This window comes from Artibeus jamaicensis, unplaced genomic scaffold (genome assembly GCF_021234435.1).
Source record: "Artibeus jamaicensis isolate MK-2021 breed Jamaican fruit bat unplaced genomic scaffold, CSHL_Jam_final contig_240, whole genome shotgun sequence".
Taxonomy (NCBI): Eukaryota; Metazoa; Chordata; class Mammalia; order Chiroptera; family Phyllostomidae; genus Artibeus; species Artibeus jamaicensis.
In genome coordinates, this window is record NW_026521506.1 from 15,740,314 (window position 1) to 15,758,927 (window position 18,614).

Below are 18,614 nucleotides of genomic sequence, written 5' to 3' on the forward strand. Positions count from 1 at the left end.
TACATATATGTATAGACATTGTAAACTCCATTTCAGGGTGATGTTTATGAGCTTTATGTCAGAAGTCTGTTTAAGTCTAAGTACTTTTATAAAAATCAATTTAAAAAAACTGGTCATAGTACTGCCTGTCTGGGAGATTACACTATCCACTGTCATGTAAATCTGGCAACTTTTGTCACTTTCGAAGCTCTGTAAAGAGTGCTGCGCTGGAAGGAAGGAGGACAGTGTTCTTAGCCAGTCATCTACTAATCAGATGTATACATGACCCAGGGCAACTCACTTAGCCTTTTTTATTTATTGATTTATTTTTATTTAAAATATTTTATTTATTTATCTTTAGAGGGGAAGGGAAGGAGAGAGGGAAAGAAATATCAATGTACGGTTGCCTCTAGTGCGTCCTCTGCTGGGAACTGGCCTGCAACCCAGGCATGTGCCCTGACTGGGAATCGAACCACAATTCTCTGGTTCGCAGGCCTGTGCTCAATCCACTGAGCTACACCAGCCAGGGCATATTTATTGAGTTATTTTTATTTATTGATGAGACAGAGACAGAGAAACATTGATCTGCTGTTCCACCCATCCATGCATTTCATTGGATGATTTCTGCATGTCCCCTGACCAGGGATCGAACCCACAACCTTGGTGTATCAGCACGATGCTCCAACCAATTCAGCTACCTGGCCAGGACTTAATATTTTTTAGATGTCAGTTTTCTTATCGTTAAAATGAAGGGATTAAACTAGATTATTAACGCTATTCCTTTCAAAAAATACAAAAAAAAAAAAAGAATTGTATAACTGAAAGGCAGGAAGGGGAATACTTGAGGCATGGAGTTCAGAGTGATTTCAAAAGTGTTTTAAAGTTTAGAAAATAGTTCTTATACATGTGTAATGTGCTACATCTCACAATGGTTAAATCAGTAAATGTCACTCCATCTTATTAACATTTTTGTTTGTTTGTTTGTTTTCTGCCAATAGTTCAACGTTCAGGACAGAGTCCTAGCAATAGTTACCTCTGAAGGGTGGAGCTGAGAGTTTGGTGAAGAGATAGACTGACCTTGTATTTCTGTTGGAATTTTTAACAAGGAATGTGTGTTACTTTTTTAAAAAAATTTTTTATTGATTATGCTGTTACAGTTGTTCTATTCCCCCTTTCATTTCCCTCCACCCTACCCCCCCATCCCCACCATTACCCCCCTTTAGTTTATGACCATGTGTCTCAAGTCCTTTAGATTCTATATTTCCCATGCTATTCTTGCCCCCCCCATCTATTTTCTATCTACTGTCTATGCTACTTATTTTCTGTACCTTCTCCCCCTTCTCCTCCTCCCACTCCCCTGTTGCTAACCCTCCTTGAGATCTTCATTTCTATGTTTCCACTCCTGATCTAGCTGTCCTCTTAATTTGCTTTTGTTTTAGGTGTGGTTGTTAATAACTGTGAGTTTGTTGTCCTTTCACTGTTCGTGTTTCTTTAACTTCTTTTCCTTAGATAAGTCCCTTTAACATTTCATATAATAAGGGCTTGGTGATGATGAACTCCTTGAATTTGATCTTATCTGAGAAGCACTTTATCTGTCCTTCCATTCTAAATGAAAGTTTTGCTGGATAGAGCAATCTTGGTTGTAGGTCTTTGGATTTCATGACTTGGAATACCTCTTTCCAGCCCCTTCTTGCCTGTAAGGTCTCTTTTGAGAAATCTGCTGACAGTCTGATGGGGACTCCTTTGTACAGGTGACTGTCCCCTTAGCTCTTGCTGCTCCTAGGATTCTCTCCTTCATTTTAATTTTGGCTAATGTAATTATGATGTGCCTTGGTGTGTTCCTTCTTGGGTCCAACTTCTTTGGGACTCTCTGAGCTTCCTGGATTTCCTGGAAGTCTATTTCCTTTGCCAGATTGGGGAAATTCTCCTTTATTATTTGTTCAAATAAGTTTTCCACTGATGGCTGTGCCTTTCCCCCTTCTGGTACCCCTATAATTCGGATGTTGGAGCATTTAAAGATGTCTTGGAGGTTCCTAAGACTCTCCTCATTTCTTTGAATTCTTGCTTCTTGACTCTTTTCTGTTTGGCCATTATTTGTTTTCTTCTGGTCCACTCCATTGATTTGAGTGCCAGTTTCCTTTTCATTGCTATTGTTTTCCTGTGCAATTCCACTCATTTCAATTAGTTTCACCTTCATATATTTGTCTAATTTGTGGCTATAATCAACCAGTTCTGTGAGGATCCTGATGACCAGTGTTTTAAACTGTGCGTCTGAGAGTTTTGCTATTTCTTCATCGCTTAGATCTATAGGCTCTGGGGCTTTGAGATCTTCTTGAGCCATTTTTGGTCTGTTTGCGGCCTTTAAGTGTGAGAAGTGGCGCCTTGGACTCCCAGGTTGCTGGGTTGTGACGCTGTATGTGGGGGCATTGTCAGAGCGGGGAAATGGCGACCCCCTCTGCTGTTTCTCACAGCCGGGTGAGGAGCAGAGGCTTAGGTGGTTCACCTGGGCCGGGTCACTCAGAGTCGCTGGGTTGTGACGCTGTATGTGGAGGTGGGGTCAGAGCAGGGAAATGGCGGCGCCCTCCACTGCTGCTTGCCGGGGGACCCGCCGGGCCCCGGTCCAACCGCCCACTCCCTCGCCTGTCCGCCTGCACACAAATGCGCGACCACAGTCAACACGCAGCCCCGCTTCCCCGCTGTCTCCCCCGAGGTCGCTCGCCTGGTCGCTCGCTCGGTCGCTCACTAGGTCCAACCCGGTGCCTGGATTCTGCGCGCCTGAGTCCTTCTGACCGAGTCCTCCTGTGCAACTCCACCTCACCAGCCGCTGGTTTCGCCCCTTACCGGTCAGGCTGAAGAATTTGTTTTTAATGGATTTCCGAAAAGTTCAATTTTCCGTGTTCTGGCTGTGTTTTCTGTTGCTAATATTTAGTTGTTGCTAAACTTGGTTGTGTGAGAAGGCACGGTACATCCACCTATGCCTCCATCTTGGCGGAAGTCCCTGTGTTACTTTTATGATGTAAAAAACAGCTCATAAAAATTTTGAGAGAATTATTTTTAAAACTTAGTCAGCAGGAAGGGGATGCTATATAGTCTTTAGAAAGCAGTGAATGGACTTTCTGCTATCTTTTCTGTTCAGCTTCTTCTGCAATGTTTGGATGGCTTAATCTCACTCTTGTCCTTGTGTATTTTCCCAAGACCACCTTTTATTTATTTATTTGTTTATTTATTTATTTATAAATTATTGTTCAACTACAGTATTCTGTCTTTTATTCCCATCCCAGCCCACCCCTCCGTGTCCTCTCCCTCCCTCCCCTTTTCACCCCCCTTAGTTGTCCATGTGTCTTTTATACTAGTTCCTGTAAATCCTTTCCCTTTTCCCCCTGAAATTTCCTCCCCTCTCCCCTCTGGTCACTGTCCCCCTGTTCTGGATTTCAGTGTCTTTGTTTTTATTTTGCTTGCTTGTTTGTTTTGTTGTTTAGCTTCCTGTTAAAGGTGAGATCATATGGTATTTGTCTTTCACCGCCTGGCTTATTTCACTCAGCATAATGCTTTCCAGTTCCATCCAAGATGTTGCAAAGGGTAGGAGCTCCTTCTTTCTTTCTGCTGCATAGAATTCCATTGTGTATATGTACCATAATTTTTTGATCCATTCATTTACTGATGGGCACCTAAGTTGCTTCCAGCTCTTGGCTATTGTAAATTGTGCTGCTATGAACATTGGGGTGCATAGGTTTTTTTGGATTGGTATTTTAGGGTTCTTAGGATATAGTCCCAGCAACGGAATTGCTGGGTCATAAGGCAGGTCCATTTTTAGTTTTCTGTGAAAATTCCATATTGTTTTCCATAATGGTTGTACCAGTCTGCATTCCCACCAACAGTGCACTAGGGACCCCTTTTCCCCACAACCTCTCCAACATTTGTTGTTTGTCAGAAACCAAGACCACCTTTTAAAATTTTTACTTTGTGTCTGTGTTCAGAAAAATATCTCTTATCAGAGCCCAAAATCTAAATAATTAAACATGTGATCTCTACAATAACATTTTTTTCTGATAATAGGTATTGGTTAATAGCTACTATTGAAATAGTCTGAGAATGAGAGAGGAAACTTGACATTTTTATCTGAGCAAATTTGAAAAATTCTTTGCAACTCTACTATATTTTTCCTGCAATAACAATGCAATTGATTCCAGGACAAAGGAGAATAGTTTCTAAAATTCATTTTCTACATGTTAGCATCCTCTGGTGAGGATCAAATTTCTTCTTTTTTTTTTTGAAGAAAAAAATCACTTTATTTGGAATAAATCATCACTTTATTTAGAGTAAATCATCACTTTATTCTAATTGATTCACAAACAGTAAGATCACAAAAGTTGGTTTAAGAAGGCCACACAAACACTTGCCCAGACCCAAACTCAATATCACCTCAATGAACTTCTACACAGTAAAAACACTTTTTTCCATTGCAGTTCTGAGGCAAGGAAACTATCAATGATAGGAGAGGTTTAATTGGTAGTTTTATACTTGCACTATCAATTATATCTTTATACAAAATTAACTTGGTCATGAGAGATGATTTTCCATTTCTTCAATATGAACTTCTTAATTAGGCTAATCCATTTGCAAAATCTGCAGTTTTAGCACCTTGCTGAAGCCCTCACAAAGCTTAAGGTCACACTGTTTCTGTGGACACTCCAAAAACTGTTTCATCTCATAGTGACATGGGTGGGGGTCAAATTGCTGGGATGTCACCTGAGTTCCTTGAGGCTCCTGATAAGTGATGTCAGGCCTTGAGGTCTCAGCATTACTTCCTCCACTGAAGCCCCCAGTGATGGCATGACCTAGTGGGTGGCTGACAGCAGAGACCATAGCCCTACCAGCTGCAGGGGTTGCTATCTGGGCCATGAGACCTGGCTGCCAGGGGAAGCAGCAGGTGAACCCACAGCAGATGGTCGAGCTGGCACTGGTGGCTGAGCTATTGGTGCTGGCCTGGGCGGCAGCTCTCCTCTGATGTACCCTGCTGGCCCAAGCAGCCATGTGGGAGGTGCGGCTTTGGCTTCCATGTGGCAGTGCAACTGCAGCTCTGCGTCTACAAGTACTCAAATTTCTTTTGATATTGTCACACTTTCACGGAGACGTGTGTTATTTCATAATTTTATTCTAATTTCCTGTAGTAAGAATTGAAAAATCATAAATGTATTTTGCAGGTATTTTAGACAAATCTTTATGATTGTTTATACACTAAAAAATTCATGCTCAGTATTTTAAAGAGACAGGTAACACAAAATAATGAACTTTGTATCAGTAGAATCAAATTGTGAATTATTTCTTTGCCAAGTTTATTTTTTAAATTTATTTTTCAATTACAGTTGGCATACAACGTTATGTTAGTTTCAGGTTGCCCAAGTTATTTTAAAGTATGTGGTCATGAAAGTCTGCTGAAGAAAAAAAAAACATTCAGCAGACCACAGTCAAGTAAGTTTTTGCAGTATTATTAAAAGATCAATTTCTTAACAACCTTTTTAAAAGTATAAGACTCAGTTAAACCAGAATAATTTTATGTGGTCTTGACCAGTAGTATTTCCTACTGGTTGAATAAAGTTTGTTAATGAAAATTTGTGGACCAAACCAAAGAGTGATAGCAGTCCTAGTTCTCAGGGAGAGAATGGATACAGTCAAATAAAATGGACTTTGAGCATTTTAGCAAGTTCAGGACACTAAGAAGTGCCCCTGGGAAAGTAACTTTGAAAAAAAAAGGAATCCAAGAGAACTGGATATTTTTGAAACAAGTAATTTTATAAGAAAAGGCTATATTAGTATGAAATAAACACAGAATAAGTAGAATTCCTCCTTTGAACGTAGAAATGTATCAGTTCCTGAGTCAAGTGAGAAAACCACAAAAAAGTGAAATCAGACCAAATTACTAGAGTATTAAGGGGAAAAAGTATCAGGTAGGGTCAGAAAATATAATGCAAGAGAGTTTTAAAAGGAGATACAAGAAGCAAGACAGTTCCATTCTTTTAATGATACAGCATCTTCCTAAAGTGTACTTTGCAATAAAAAAAAAACATTTATAGGTGTGTTTCATAGAGAGCAGGCTGACAACTCTAGGAATGGGGTGGGGTTGGGGAGTGGAGGGATTGAGGAAAAAGGACTCATGGACACAAGCAACAGTGTGGTGAGTGAGGAGGGGTAGAGGTGGAAGAGGGTATAAAGGAGATAAATGATAATGGAAAAAATACAAAAATATAATAAAAATAAACTACTAAAAATAAACTGCAACAATAACAAAAAGACATTTGAACATTTTAAGGTGATTCATCTCTCACAGTGTTTTGTTCATCCGAGGGGGCAAGTAAACCTTGTCTTATATCTATCAAAATTGGGGCCCATTTTGATTGAACGAAGAAAATTCTTGAAGTCAAAAAGTTTTAACTCACACAAATATTCCATATAGTGTTGGGGGAAAGACCAAGGGGAAAGTCATTTGTCTCCTTGGGAGATAAAGTTGGTTGGAAAAGTAGGGATTCTTATTTTTCATCTCATTCTGTTTCGCTAGTTAGTTTACCAACAAAGGAACAGTTTGCAATGACAAAGATGATGGAATGTTAAATTGGAGAATAAAGTAATTTGGTTGAAAAGTCACTGTTGAAATTGATGTATTCAAATTGTCTGGTTTGTTGCAGAACAAGTTTCTCCCAACCTTGTAGAGAACAGATGGAAAAAGGAAAATAGTTTATCTTTCAACAAGAGATATGATGGCCCTACTAAATTTAGACTATGGCTTTAACTTAGGACATCTGGGAAAGTACTCAAATCCATTAATCATGTAGTTTGTAACCACCTAGAAGAGCCCAAGGTCCAGGATGGCCTTCTCTATGGGATAACAAGGGGCAAATATTATCAGGCTATTTCCTTTAATAAAAGATAAAGTCTTGTCAAGAAGAGGAAAGCAACATGAATTGCCTCTCTGGGTTCCAGCAAGGCTTTCTATACATTGTGAAGGGCTTGCTAACAACCTAGGAAGACTTGGACTTGAACTGAACTACTGTCCAAATAGGCTTTTGGGTGTGTGTGCCCCAGATGGGTCAGTGCAGTGGCTCAGCATCAAGTCAGAAGAACATAGTAAGTGGTGTCTTGCATGAGAGGTTTTCTCACTGTTGTAGGAGAAAGCCTAGCTTGTCACCATCTATAATATAGAAAGGTTATTTTTTTTAAAAGATCTTGTTTGTTTAGTTTCAGAGAGTGGGAAGGGGAGGGAGAAAAATGTCCGTGTGAGAGAGAAACATCTATTGGTTGCCTCTCACAGGTACCCCGAACTGGAACCAAACTCAAAACCCAGGCAGGTGCTCCAATGGGGGATGGAACCAGCAAGCTTTTGCTTTGCTGGAGGACGATCAACCAACTGAGTCACACCAGTCAGGTCTAGAAGGATTATTTTTGCTCTTTGAAAAGATTCACTGCCATACTCTTTCAATAACTATCATACCAGAGAATTTTAATTATTCTATTGATTTACAAATATGCAATCTACAGTTTTTAAGGGGCACGTCTCTTGTGGAAAGTTAGATGCAGCTAACCTAAAAATGTTTTTCAGTTACCTTGGATGGGAAAAATTGATAGCATTAAATCTGCACATTATACAAAGTCTGACCAGGTCACGTGTGTTTTAGAAAAGGATTACAAGTGACCTTTAGAGATAGAGCAGCAGTTTTTATTCCCACATCCGCTTCAAGGATAATTGATCTGCTTTTCTCTCTTTTACTTGTTTATACTTCCTGGCAATATTTCAGTGGAGGAAAGGGTTCTTCTATTTAAAAAAAATTAAAGGACAGAATCAGAGAAATGATCCAGACAAAATAGGATGAAGTTCAGGAAAGACAAGTATTAGGATGTTGAAGTTTGGGGGACCAACTAAATAATACCCTCATCTTTCCCTCCTCCATTGTTGTTAACACTGGACTGGAGGATATACCGTAGATGTGTGTTCACAAAGAGCTTACAAATAGTTCATGTATCAACAGACTCTCATATAGGTCAGTTGGAAGGGCACAGTCTCTACCTCTTAACCACCATATAACAGAGAACATACCGGAAATTTACAAAAAGCTTCAGCGACAGGCCTAGAGGGAGCATGTCAGTTTCCTGTTGCCAAACCCACTCCTCAAATAAGAAGATGGAAATAAGGGTGCAGGGGGTCAGAAACAGCTCCAATAAGGAGTAAATGACTTACTTTGGACCACTTGCTTTGCTAGTTACAGCCAGGAACAGACTAGGGTCTTCCAAGTCCTACGCCACTGCTCCCACACACAATTGGTCTGCATTTAGACAAGAAAATAGGCTTCAACAAATTTGAAAATTCTGTTAAACTTGAAAACTTTTAAGCTAATATAACAAGACATATCTGTAGGTGAATATGTGGAATATGCAGAAGAATCTCTGGTATAGTGGTTTAAATTAGTAGGCTCTGAAATTAGGTTACCTGGATTCAAATCCTGGCTGTATCATTTACTAGTTCTTTGAGCTGGACAAGTTAGTTGCCTATCCTCTCTGAGTCTCAGTGTGCTCAACTATAAAATAGAAATAGTAATAGCACCTATTCATGGGGTGATCATAAGGCTCAGATGAGAAGGATACATATAAAATACTGTGCTTAGCATAAATAAATTCCTGACACATAGACATTGAAAAATATTACCTGTTATTATTATTTATCATCACCATCATCATCATTTTATTGCTGGTAGACTTTTAAAACTTGACCTGTGAAGACAGTAAACTCTTTAGGATTTCACCCATCACATGTTACTCCTTTGTTCTAAACCTCCATTCTTTATGTCTCCCAGGCTAGAATTTTTGTATTAATCTTTTACTCTCTCTCTTTTAGGCCCATAATCTGTCTGTCGCCAAGTCCTACCTTGTTTGTTTCAATTGTTTCTCAACCCCTTTCTCTTTATTACTATTCTAATTCAGGCCCTGATTCCCTCTTGGCTGGATTGCTTTTTAAGTCTCTTAGCTTATTTTCCTGACTATAACTTCTTCTTTTCTAGTCTGTTTTGTATGTCACTGCCAGACTGACCTTCCTGAAACACTGCTTTGATCCTGTATCCCCCTGCCTTGGAATCTGTAATGAGCCTATTGTCTGCTAAAGCAAGTCCAAGGTTTCCTGACTGATCTTCAAGTCCCTCTAGAACATCCCTGTCCAATAGATTTATGATGCCAGCCTTACACAAAATTGAAAATGTTCTAGTAGCCACAATAAAAATGAAAAAGAAACAGGTGAAACTTATAGTAATATATTTTATTTAACTGAAAATATTCAAAACATCATCATTTCAACATGTAATCAATATAAAAATAAAATATATTTTCATTATTTTTTCTTAGTTACAACTCCTCAAAATCCCACTTTAAGTATAAAATGTGTATTTTATACTTATAGTACATCTCCAATCAGATTATTCATGTTTCAAATGTTCAGTAGTCATATGTGGTGAGAGTTACTGTAGTAGTGCAACTGTAGAGTGTAACTTGCTGCCACTGTCACTTTCATAAACAAGACATACCTAAATCAATCTTACTTCTTCCTAGTTTATTAAAAAAATAGGAATGGGAATACCATGCCAATTATATTGGGCTGTCCTAAGCAAATGTGAAGTGTGGAAGTGCTTTGTAGGCTGTAAAGCTTGATGAGAATGTAGGGAAGTTATTATCAACTCCAAGCAATGAAAGAAGAATATAAATGTATACTTTCTCTCACGAACTCTTCATAATGATCTCTTTGAAAGAAATTTGTCATATTAATAAGATTTGCTAAATATTTAAATTAATCTGTAAGCCTTTCCCCCTTCAGTATTTTGAGGAATAGATTTAAAGGCATTTAATTATTCTCTTGAAGGATCTATACTGCTACCAAATAATTTATTGCTTTGGGTAGTAAATGTAGCTCATATACTTTCTAATACTGAAGTAGAAGAAACATTCAAATTAATTTGCTGCATTGCAAAAAATTGGAATTGACATAAGAACAGAACACCAGTGATTAAGGTGGATAAATGATTTTTAAAATGTTTTCAACCCATATTATAAGGGAAATTTTAAAGAGTAATTATTCTGAAAGGTTGATTAGTAAGATTACACAGAAAACACATTATTATAAATATTGATGAGTTATGGGGTGTTTGCTTAAGTAGTACACAAATCTTATTCCAGCCCTTTACCAATTAAGCAGTCCACTAATTTTTCTTTAGTATTGCCTTGAAACTATCTTGTAGCTCTCAGGAGGTCAACACTTGCTATAGATATAACTCTTACAGTGTGGGAAGTGAGATTTCTAAATGAAGTAACTCTGAGAAAAAAAACCCTCAAATTTATAAAGTGTCTTCTAACTTTACAGGTTTGTCCCAGCCAGAAACCTCAACCTAATGCACGACCCTTTTTCCCTCACCCCTCCCTCTAATTAGATACTCAGTCCTTCTGACTCCACCTCTGAAATACTTCTTTTATCTACAACTTCCTCTCCGTCCCCACTGCCCTCACTCAGGCTTTCATCACTTTTCTTACAAACTTTTGCAACAATCTTCAAACCAGTTTTCCTGCCTCAAGCTTCAGCCTCCCTTCCACCCCGAAATTTATTCTCCAACTCCCAGCAGAATGACCTTGCTAAAATACAGATCTGATCATGCCGCTCCCCGAATTAAAAACCTCAAGTTATTCCCAGAGCCAGATAAGATCCAAACTACTGAGCACAATGTACAAAGCGCATTCCAGTCAGAGCCTGACTTATCAGCCTTGCCTTCTGCCATGTACCCAGAAAAATGATAATCAAATTACTTGCAATTCCCCAGGAGGTCCTGTCCTCTTACGAACTTTGTTCTTTTCCCTTGGCCTGCCCCCTTCACTTCTCACTTCAGTGTGGGGAGTCCCATGATGTTCATGCACTCAGGCATCCTCAAATGCCCTATCTTCTGTAAGGAGCCTTCCTTAACTTTCTGATATTTCAGTCTCCATAACTGCATTCCTTGTTCCTTTGTATCAGGAACTCCGCAAGGTTAATTCCTGTCTGTATCCCCACCATATAACATTCTTCCCAACATATTATGGTTGGTTCATAAAAATTTGTTTAGTAAATAAAGAACAGAGTTGATGCCGTCCCTCCCAACCCTACACCTTTCTCTTCTACCCTAAAGAGGAAAACTAATTGTTTAATTCAGTGTGATTTGCAATTACCTGCTGATATTTCTAAGTATTTGATGAGGACAGTGAAAATCATAATCCTTCCTTTTAGGTTAAGTTTAGATTGTGTAGTTCAGAAAGATTTTCCTTGGGCCACAAACAATTATTCTCATGTTATACTCCCCCCTGGTACTTTTAAAGGCATATATACAATCTGGCCAAGAGAATACCTGGGAAGGCTTTACCTTTAGATCCTTTGACACATAGAATATTTTAGGAATATTTTTTTAAAAAACTAAGCACATCTTTAATTATATAGAATCCCAGACTATTGAACTGGAATGGATCTTAATTAGGACCACTTTCACCTTGTATGGTTATGCAGGTTGTATATTGTTCAACCTTAGGGAGCACCATTCATTACAATGTGAATGACTCTCCTCCAGGGTTGTATCATTAACAACCTTACACAGTGTCCCTGTTTATCTAATCCTCTTCATTTTAAGTTAATCAAATTTAGGTTCTAATAGCCAGCAGGTTTGCTCAAGGTCACACAGATAGCTCATGGGAAGGTGTAGTTAATAATCTACCCCTTTTCTGCCTCTCATTCATTCTGATCCAAATTACTTCAGGAAACTGAAACTAGAAAAGAATATTATTTGTTATAGTTTTATGGATAGGGGCAGTATGTCTTCAGCTAAACATGAAATTCAAATCACTTGGTTTATCCCTATATTATATTTGCTCTTGCTTTCCACCTTCAACTGTACTGCCCTAGTTGACATGACTTTACCATTTAGGATATCACTGCTGCCCTCAGGGCTACCAAGACTCAAGTAGATAGATGTTTTGTTCCAACAAGCTACCAAACTAAGCTATGTGCTCTCTACCTTGCTGGCCTACTCCTCTGTGACCTACTGTTAGCTCCCTTCTTTTGGCTTCTCTTTTTAGCATTTTGTGTTGTTTTGTTTTTATAGCCATCACTGACCAGTCAGCATGATTCTGTTCTACTAATCATCCACACATAGCATGTTGGCTGTTGACCTTGGGTCTTTGGTTCTTTTCTGCTGCTTATAACTGCTGGGGACGTATAAGGGATGCTGCTTCTTTGCCAAAACTTTTTTGTTTCTTTCCTTTCTTCCCTTATTCTAGATTTGAGGCCTTCTGAATGTTTGAAGATGCCAGAAGGATTGTCTCCAAATATTTGTGGCTCTATTTCTATAACCACCTCCCCCCTTTACTCTTGCGTGGGAGGAAGAATCTTGGTTAGAAAAGTTTATGTAGATTGGACACCCAGTAGCTAATTGTCTCTTTCAAGGACAACACATTTAAAAATATTCCTTTCTCTATCCATTACTCCATGTTCATCATTAGTGTCAAACTAAGATAAATACTGAGATGTTTTGGTAGGTCTGTTTGAGCCTGAATAGAAAACTGGACTTCTTGAGCCAAAGCCCTGTGGCCATATGGACAATGAATTGTTTGCTTGCATTTTTGCTCTTGATTGATAATGCTGGAAGATCTTTCTGAAACTAATTACTTGCCTTAGTTCCACTTAATCAGTCCATATATAGAATAGAATTAGATTAAGAACTATTAATTTGTTAGGGGTTTGATACTTGCTGTTTAGTGGTTGTTTGAACTTTATATATTATTCACTGTATAATTGGGAATTTCTTTGTAAATGTTTGGTTTTCAGGCTGGTTGGAAGGAAAATCACGCAACATTCATGAGTGAACTAAAAAATCTTCAGGCTTCTGGACTGACTACTCTTGGTCAGGCTCTAAGATCCTCATTTGATTTGTTAAATCTCAATAGATTAATATCTGGAATAGACAATTATGGACAGGTAAAAATTTTTTTGAGTGAGTACAGCTAATTTATTTTGGTGACTTGGGGTAAGAATTTAGAATTGGGCATTGTTATCAAGTTTTGTGCTGCTTTTCATAACTTCCAAAAAGAGTCCACTTATCTTTTAAATATATAGTTTTAAAATGTCCTTCTTTTAGGGGGTCTTCTATGTGGCTTGATCATTAAATAGTTAAAATTGCCTACCCATCAGATCATTAGATATCTGAGAATGGGATGAGTAAATTGCTGAGAAATACTGGGACAAAACAATTGAAGAGAAATGTTCAATGTTTTTAACTCCGTCACCTCTCCCAATCCAGTGAAAAAGCTCTAGCAGGGGTGCCCAACCTTTTGGCATCTCTGGGCCACACTGGAAGAAGAAGAGTTGTCTTGGGCCACACATGAAATACACAAACACTGACAAAAACTAATGAGCCAAAAAAGTATTAAGTAAATTTATGATTTTGTATTGGGCCGCATTCATAGTGCTCTCAGGGTGCAGGATTGGACACCCCTGCTCTAGAGTGAGAGGAAGGCAGAATAGCATTTGCTGCTGCTACCGCTGTCCTTTCCTACTTTAAAAACTCTGCTAACAATAACCAGAGTCACTCTCCAGGGCAGAGTCTAAGTCCCTAATGGTCTCCTATCTGTGCCAGGATTTTGACCCAGGTGAATGGTGTGGATGATGCTGCCATTATAATCTAATATCTTTGTTTTATGTTGACTTGGAAAGCAGAGGGAGAGGAGTATTTGGATGTTAAAGTTTGGGAGTTCCTGAATTATAAGAATTCCTCAGTTTATTCTGAATGTTACCTCTTCAGAGATTATTTTGATTCCCATCCACTCAAGTCCCTAATCTTTTCCTTCTTATTTATCTAGGCAAATTTTATCACACTCTTAGGAGATCACTGGCAAGGCAAATGTAAAAGTTTAAATACTATTTTATTATATCACATGGCTCTAATGCTTTTAAATGTATTTTAGGGGAGAAATCCGTTTTTTTTAGAACCATCTATTTTAATTACCATCACAGATGGGAACAAGTTAACAAGTACAGCTGGTGTTCAAGAAGAGGTAAGGTTTCATTTTTAAAATTTTTGTTTAAATGGCAGAGAACATGAAGCTATTTCTGTGGGAGGCATATACTTCTGGTTAAGAATGTTTAATGAAACCTTCTATCTTGGTAATCCTTGAAAGATTGCTTAATTTTATTGAGTACATGAAAGAAAAGTGAACCTTTTAATTCTTTAACTTTTTCTTCTTGTATGGGTTGTTATGGTGAAACTTTATACATTTTGCCTTGTCAGCTTCATCTTCCTTTGAATTCTCCTCTACCTGGGAGTGAACTAACCAAAGAACCTTTTCGTTGGGATCAAAGGTTATTTGCCCTGGTGTTGCGTTTGCCTGGATTGGCTTCTACTGAGCCAGAGCAACTAGGGAGTGTACCAACTGATGAATCTGCTATCACACAGATGTGTGAAGTCACTGGAGGTACTGACAATATTTAATATTTTTAAAGGAAGAATTCAAGGCAGCAGAGTATTTTTATTAAATGCCATGTCCAGTCGTTACTTGTTTTCCTTCAGAATTTTTAACTCTGCTGCTTAAAATCTTTATTAATGTGATGTTTGCTGCCAAAGTAGTTATGATTATGTGAGGTTATATTTTAGAATTTCAAATGCTCCTATTGTGCAACAGTATTTTATTTGATCAAACTTGTACTATTTGTTTTTCCTTCTGGTATAGGTCGCTCCTACTGTGTTAGAACACAAAGAATGTTGAATCAGTGTTTAGAATCTCTAGTTCAAAAAGTTCAAAGTGGTGTAGTTATTAACTTTGAGAAAACAGGACCAGATCCACTTCTTGTTGGAGAAGGTATGTTAGATAACTTTGTTTTTACCCTATAGTGTTATTGAGGAGAGCCATCTGTGATTGGAAAAACATTAAACTAATCATAATAAACAGTCTTCACTATCCACATGCATTTAAGGGGTTACAAACATCCATCCAAAGAGCTACCATTTATTCATTTTCTATATATGCACGTCAAGTAGTCAAATTCTAGCAACTTTAATTCAATGTGAAATCTTCCTTAGAAAAATTATTTCTTTTCCCTACCCATTTCATAGTCCCTGGCCCAGTCTTGGGATGACACTGAATTATTTACCTCTCTATTCACAGAATATGTGGAGATTTACTACAGAGTGCCACTTAACTGATTTTGGTCTTGTAAGCACCCCAAATGTGTATTCTGTAAGAGCTTATATCAGTATTTTCCTGGCCACTTTTTAACTACAGAACTTTTTCTCTTCAAATGAGATTTTTAATGAAAGTTCAACACCTCAAAATAGATGAAAGCAAAGCTATTTTTGTATAGAGGAAGGAACTTCTCCCTCAAATCATACCTGGTATCGCAAGGCTTCTCCTCATTGCTGACAATTCACATACATATACACTTTTGTGTACCTCATTACCAAAGTGCTTGTCTGATCTGATCCATACATTTTCATTTCTGTGGCCCCAATCAGTGATAGCTAGCTGCCTAGACAACAAAAGGGGGCAAGTACACAGGGGCAGAAAGATATACATTTCTGTCTTTCTGAAATGTATGTCTTTCAGAAGACAGTGGATCCTGTGGTAACTGATCTTTTTTCTGTTTAGTTCCTGGAACCCTTTGAGAAACTGTTGGAAAAATAGTGTCCCTTCTCCCTAGAAAAATGGACATAGACCACACACACAGAATTTTGTATTTAATTTCAGGTGTTTCTTGGACACCAGTTTAAGAACACCAACCATAGAAAACTTAGGTGTCACATCCTAATTTAAATTAATTAAGCTAATCATAAAGGAAGCACATGTTATATTACTAACAATTGACTTTGCAATCCACAGTTTTGTGTTCATTACCTTCACATGAATTGGGAACTTTCATACTGAAAACCAATTGGTGTCATATAATTAGCTCAGATTTTCTTTGTAGCTCCATTTACCCTTCATCTAGACTTGTTAACCATTGAGATTCTGATGAAGGCTAAGAACTCTCTTCTCAGAAAAATGTACATCCCCAGAATTGTGAGCTCAACTTTGGAGAGGTCTCTTATTTCCCTGAAGCAATTCCATGTATTCTCTAGAGCCTCATAGATGCCAATAAATCTGTTGGTCTAAAGTAGTGACCTGTTTAAAGTAACAAATAAGTAAATCATATGACCTATAATTTAGGGAAAAAAAGAGACTTGAATATTTAAAACACATTTTTTAGAAATATAATTTAGATTGATGAACGATCTGTTTTGCCCTGTTTTATTTTTTTTTGCAGGGGGCCAACTGAAATATGCTAGTTTAAGTCATTAAAATGTATTCAGAATAATTTTTATGCAGCATTATACAATATCTGCAGTATCTGTATTTTCCTTGGAATTTTAATTGTTATGGGGAAGCTATCATGAATTAGTCCACTATAACCTTGATGCATTTGCTTTGTTTGCCCTCCCCCAACTCTGTACATAGAGTATATTGTCAGCATTTCTTTTATCTTTAAGTGAGTTGGATAGTTTTTATTTTGCCTTTGGGGTGATTGGTTCTAACTGCTTAGTAAAGAATACTTTTGTCATCTAATTGAGTTTATAAAAAATCTAAATGGAATTTATGACCTATTTTGTCAGATTCCAATAATGTAAAACTATACAAGGAAATGAACAATTTCATTTGCCTAATTTGGAAAAATAACTGTAGTGGTTTGATGTGTTTATTTGTCTAAAACTCAGATAATTTAAAACTAATTTTGCAATAGTTTTCCCTATTCTGCCTATTTTGGTTGTAATTAAGGATGGGGATGGGATGTTGGAATAGAAAGGATGGATTAGATGAAAAGAATTGCTAGGGAGAACATTCAAAAATCCTAGTAGAGTCATTTTTTTTGCTTCCATTTTTCATGAATCACTGTTTTGTTCTTGATTTTAGCTGAAAATGTTGTACCAGCAGATCAGCAGCTGCAAAAAGAAATTCATGCCTTCATTTGTCTTTTGTTCAACTTTTAGATGGACTTATGGATTCATCTAGGTCAGGCAATTCATTTGCTGCTCAACCATGGCATAGTTGTCATAAGCTCATTTATGTAAGGCCTAACTCTAAAACCGGTGTTCCTGTTGGACATTGGCCCATTCCAGAATCTTTTTGGCCAGATCAGAATTTACCTTCACTAGTAAGTATAAAGCAGAAGGTAAACATCCTTCTGGATTTTCAATTTGCTGATTACAGTGAACCTTTTAAAGTAGCTTTGAGTCTTCTAAGCCATGCCTATTACCTCTTGCCTGAAGTCTAGCATATACCTAAAAGCAAGAGCGGACTGTCTGTTCTGTCATTCTTTCTTTCAGTTGCCTTTACCACTTGAACTGCCCTTTTTAGATATTAAAGCATTGCTATTTTTAATGCTGTTGCAATCTGTGACTTGGTTTTTATTTCAGGGCAGCTGACTTGATTTACATGGTAAACACAATATCTAGGTACTGTTGGCATTGATTTTCATGTGTATCCTAAAGAAATTAGGACTTATTCTAAACCTTGTATAGGTTCTAGAAACACATTTAAACCATGACTTGGATGGTGAATGCACAATGCAATATACAGATGATGTAATATAGACTTGTACACCTGAAACCTGTATAATTATATTAACTAATGTCACCCCAATAAATTCCATGAAAGTAAAAAATAAGGTTTAGAAACACACTCAAATTAGATGTCATTCTACTTTCTCCCAGGAAGTCATTAGACAGCTAGTGGAACTTTGTAGACCTACTTTTCATCTTTTTATAATCATTGGACTTGTGTTCCTTGGCAAGATTCCTTTCAATGGAGGGTGATTAAGCAACATTTTAAAATTATCTCTAAGCAAGGATTTGCCTCTTTGTGCATTGCACTTGGCAGAAGGGGGGGTGATATTTTAGTTGTTCTTACTGCCTGATGAATTGGCTTTGGGGATAGGGGTAGTGTGTAGTAAAAAGTGAAACTATGTGAATTTAATTCTCCCTTTCATTTTCCTTCTTCCCTCCAGGAGGGAGGGTTAGGGCCCCAAAAGGATCACTACTCTTCCAGTTTAGCACCTTTCTGGTTTAACTGATATGTAGTCTGTCTAAGTTTTAGAAATTTCTAGCATGAACTGCATTTTTCCCTGGATTACTATTTTTAGGCTCCTGCGTATTTTTTCAGGAGTGGGCATGAAAGGCCTGAAGGTTCTTCAAATGGTTGAAGAGCTCTTTGAGCCTCTGCTGTGGGAGAGAGTAAATCTTTTCCTCCTTTCCTCAGGACTCTAAGGTGGCACACTGGTCAAATCTCAATGCCCCTTTAAACCCCAGAGTAAATGTTTTAGTTATAATGAAGTTACTTTATTATTACCAATGCCTATAAGAAAGCAATAATGACATGAGTGACAGGGATTCACTCATGTCATTATTGCTTTCTTATAGGTTTACATCAATAAGACAAAATATTTCTCAAGTTTAATTAAAATTAAAACCAGGAAAAAATGGAGTAAAGAAACTCCAAGTAACTCACACATAGTTCATGTTACTATGCCTTTAGATTTATTTTTTTATTAATTAATTTTATTTAGT

At 37.6% G+C, this 18,614-nt stretch overlaps 1 protein-coding gene and 1 pseudogene across 6 annotated transcripts in view; one reads left to right on the forward strand and one right to left on the reverse strand.

Moving 5' to 3' along the window:
- Nucleotides 1–18,614, forward strand: part of LOC119046928 (integrator complex subunit 6-like) — a 60,605-nt gene that overhangs the window by 12,788 nt on the left and 29,203 nt on the right. For 5 of the 6 annotated variants that reach the window (XM_037142215.2, XM_037142208.2, XM_053662357.1 and 2 more), the window contains exons 3-7: nucleotides 12,851–13,000; nucleotides 13,987–14,076; nucleotides 14,310–14,493; nucleotides 14,749–14,877; nucleotides 17,040–17,203. In XM_037142215.2, coding sequence (XP_036998110.2) covers nucleotides 12,851–13,000; nucleotides 13,987–14,076; nucleotides 14,310–14,493; nucleotides 14,749–14,877; nucleotides 17,040–17,203 — 717 coding nt within the window. The remainder of the gene's footprint in view (nucleotides 1–12,850; nucleotides 13,001–13,986; nucleotides 14,077–14,309; nucleotides 14,494–14,748; nucleotides 14,878–17,039; nucleotides 17,204–18,614) is intronic. The other variant, XM_053662358.1, reaches the window with a different exon arrangement.
- On the reverse strand, nucleotides 4,464–8,112 carry LOC119046937 (coiled-coil-helix-coiled-coil-helix domain-containing protein 2-like; annotated as a pseudogene).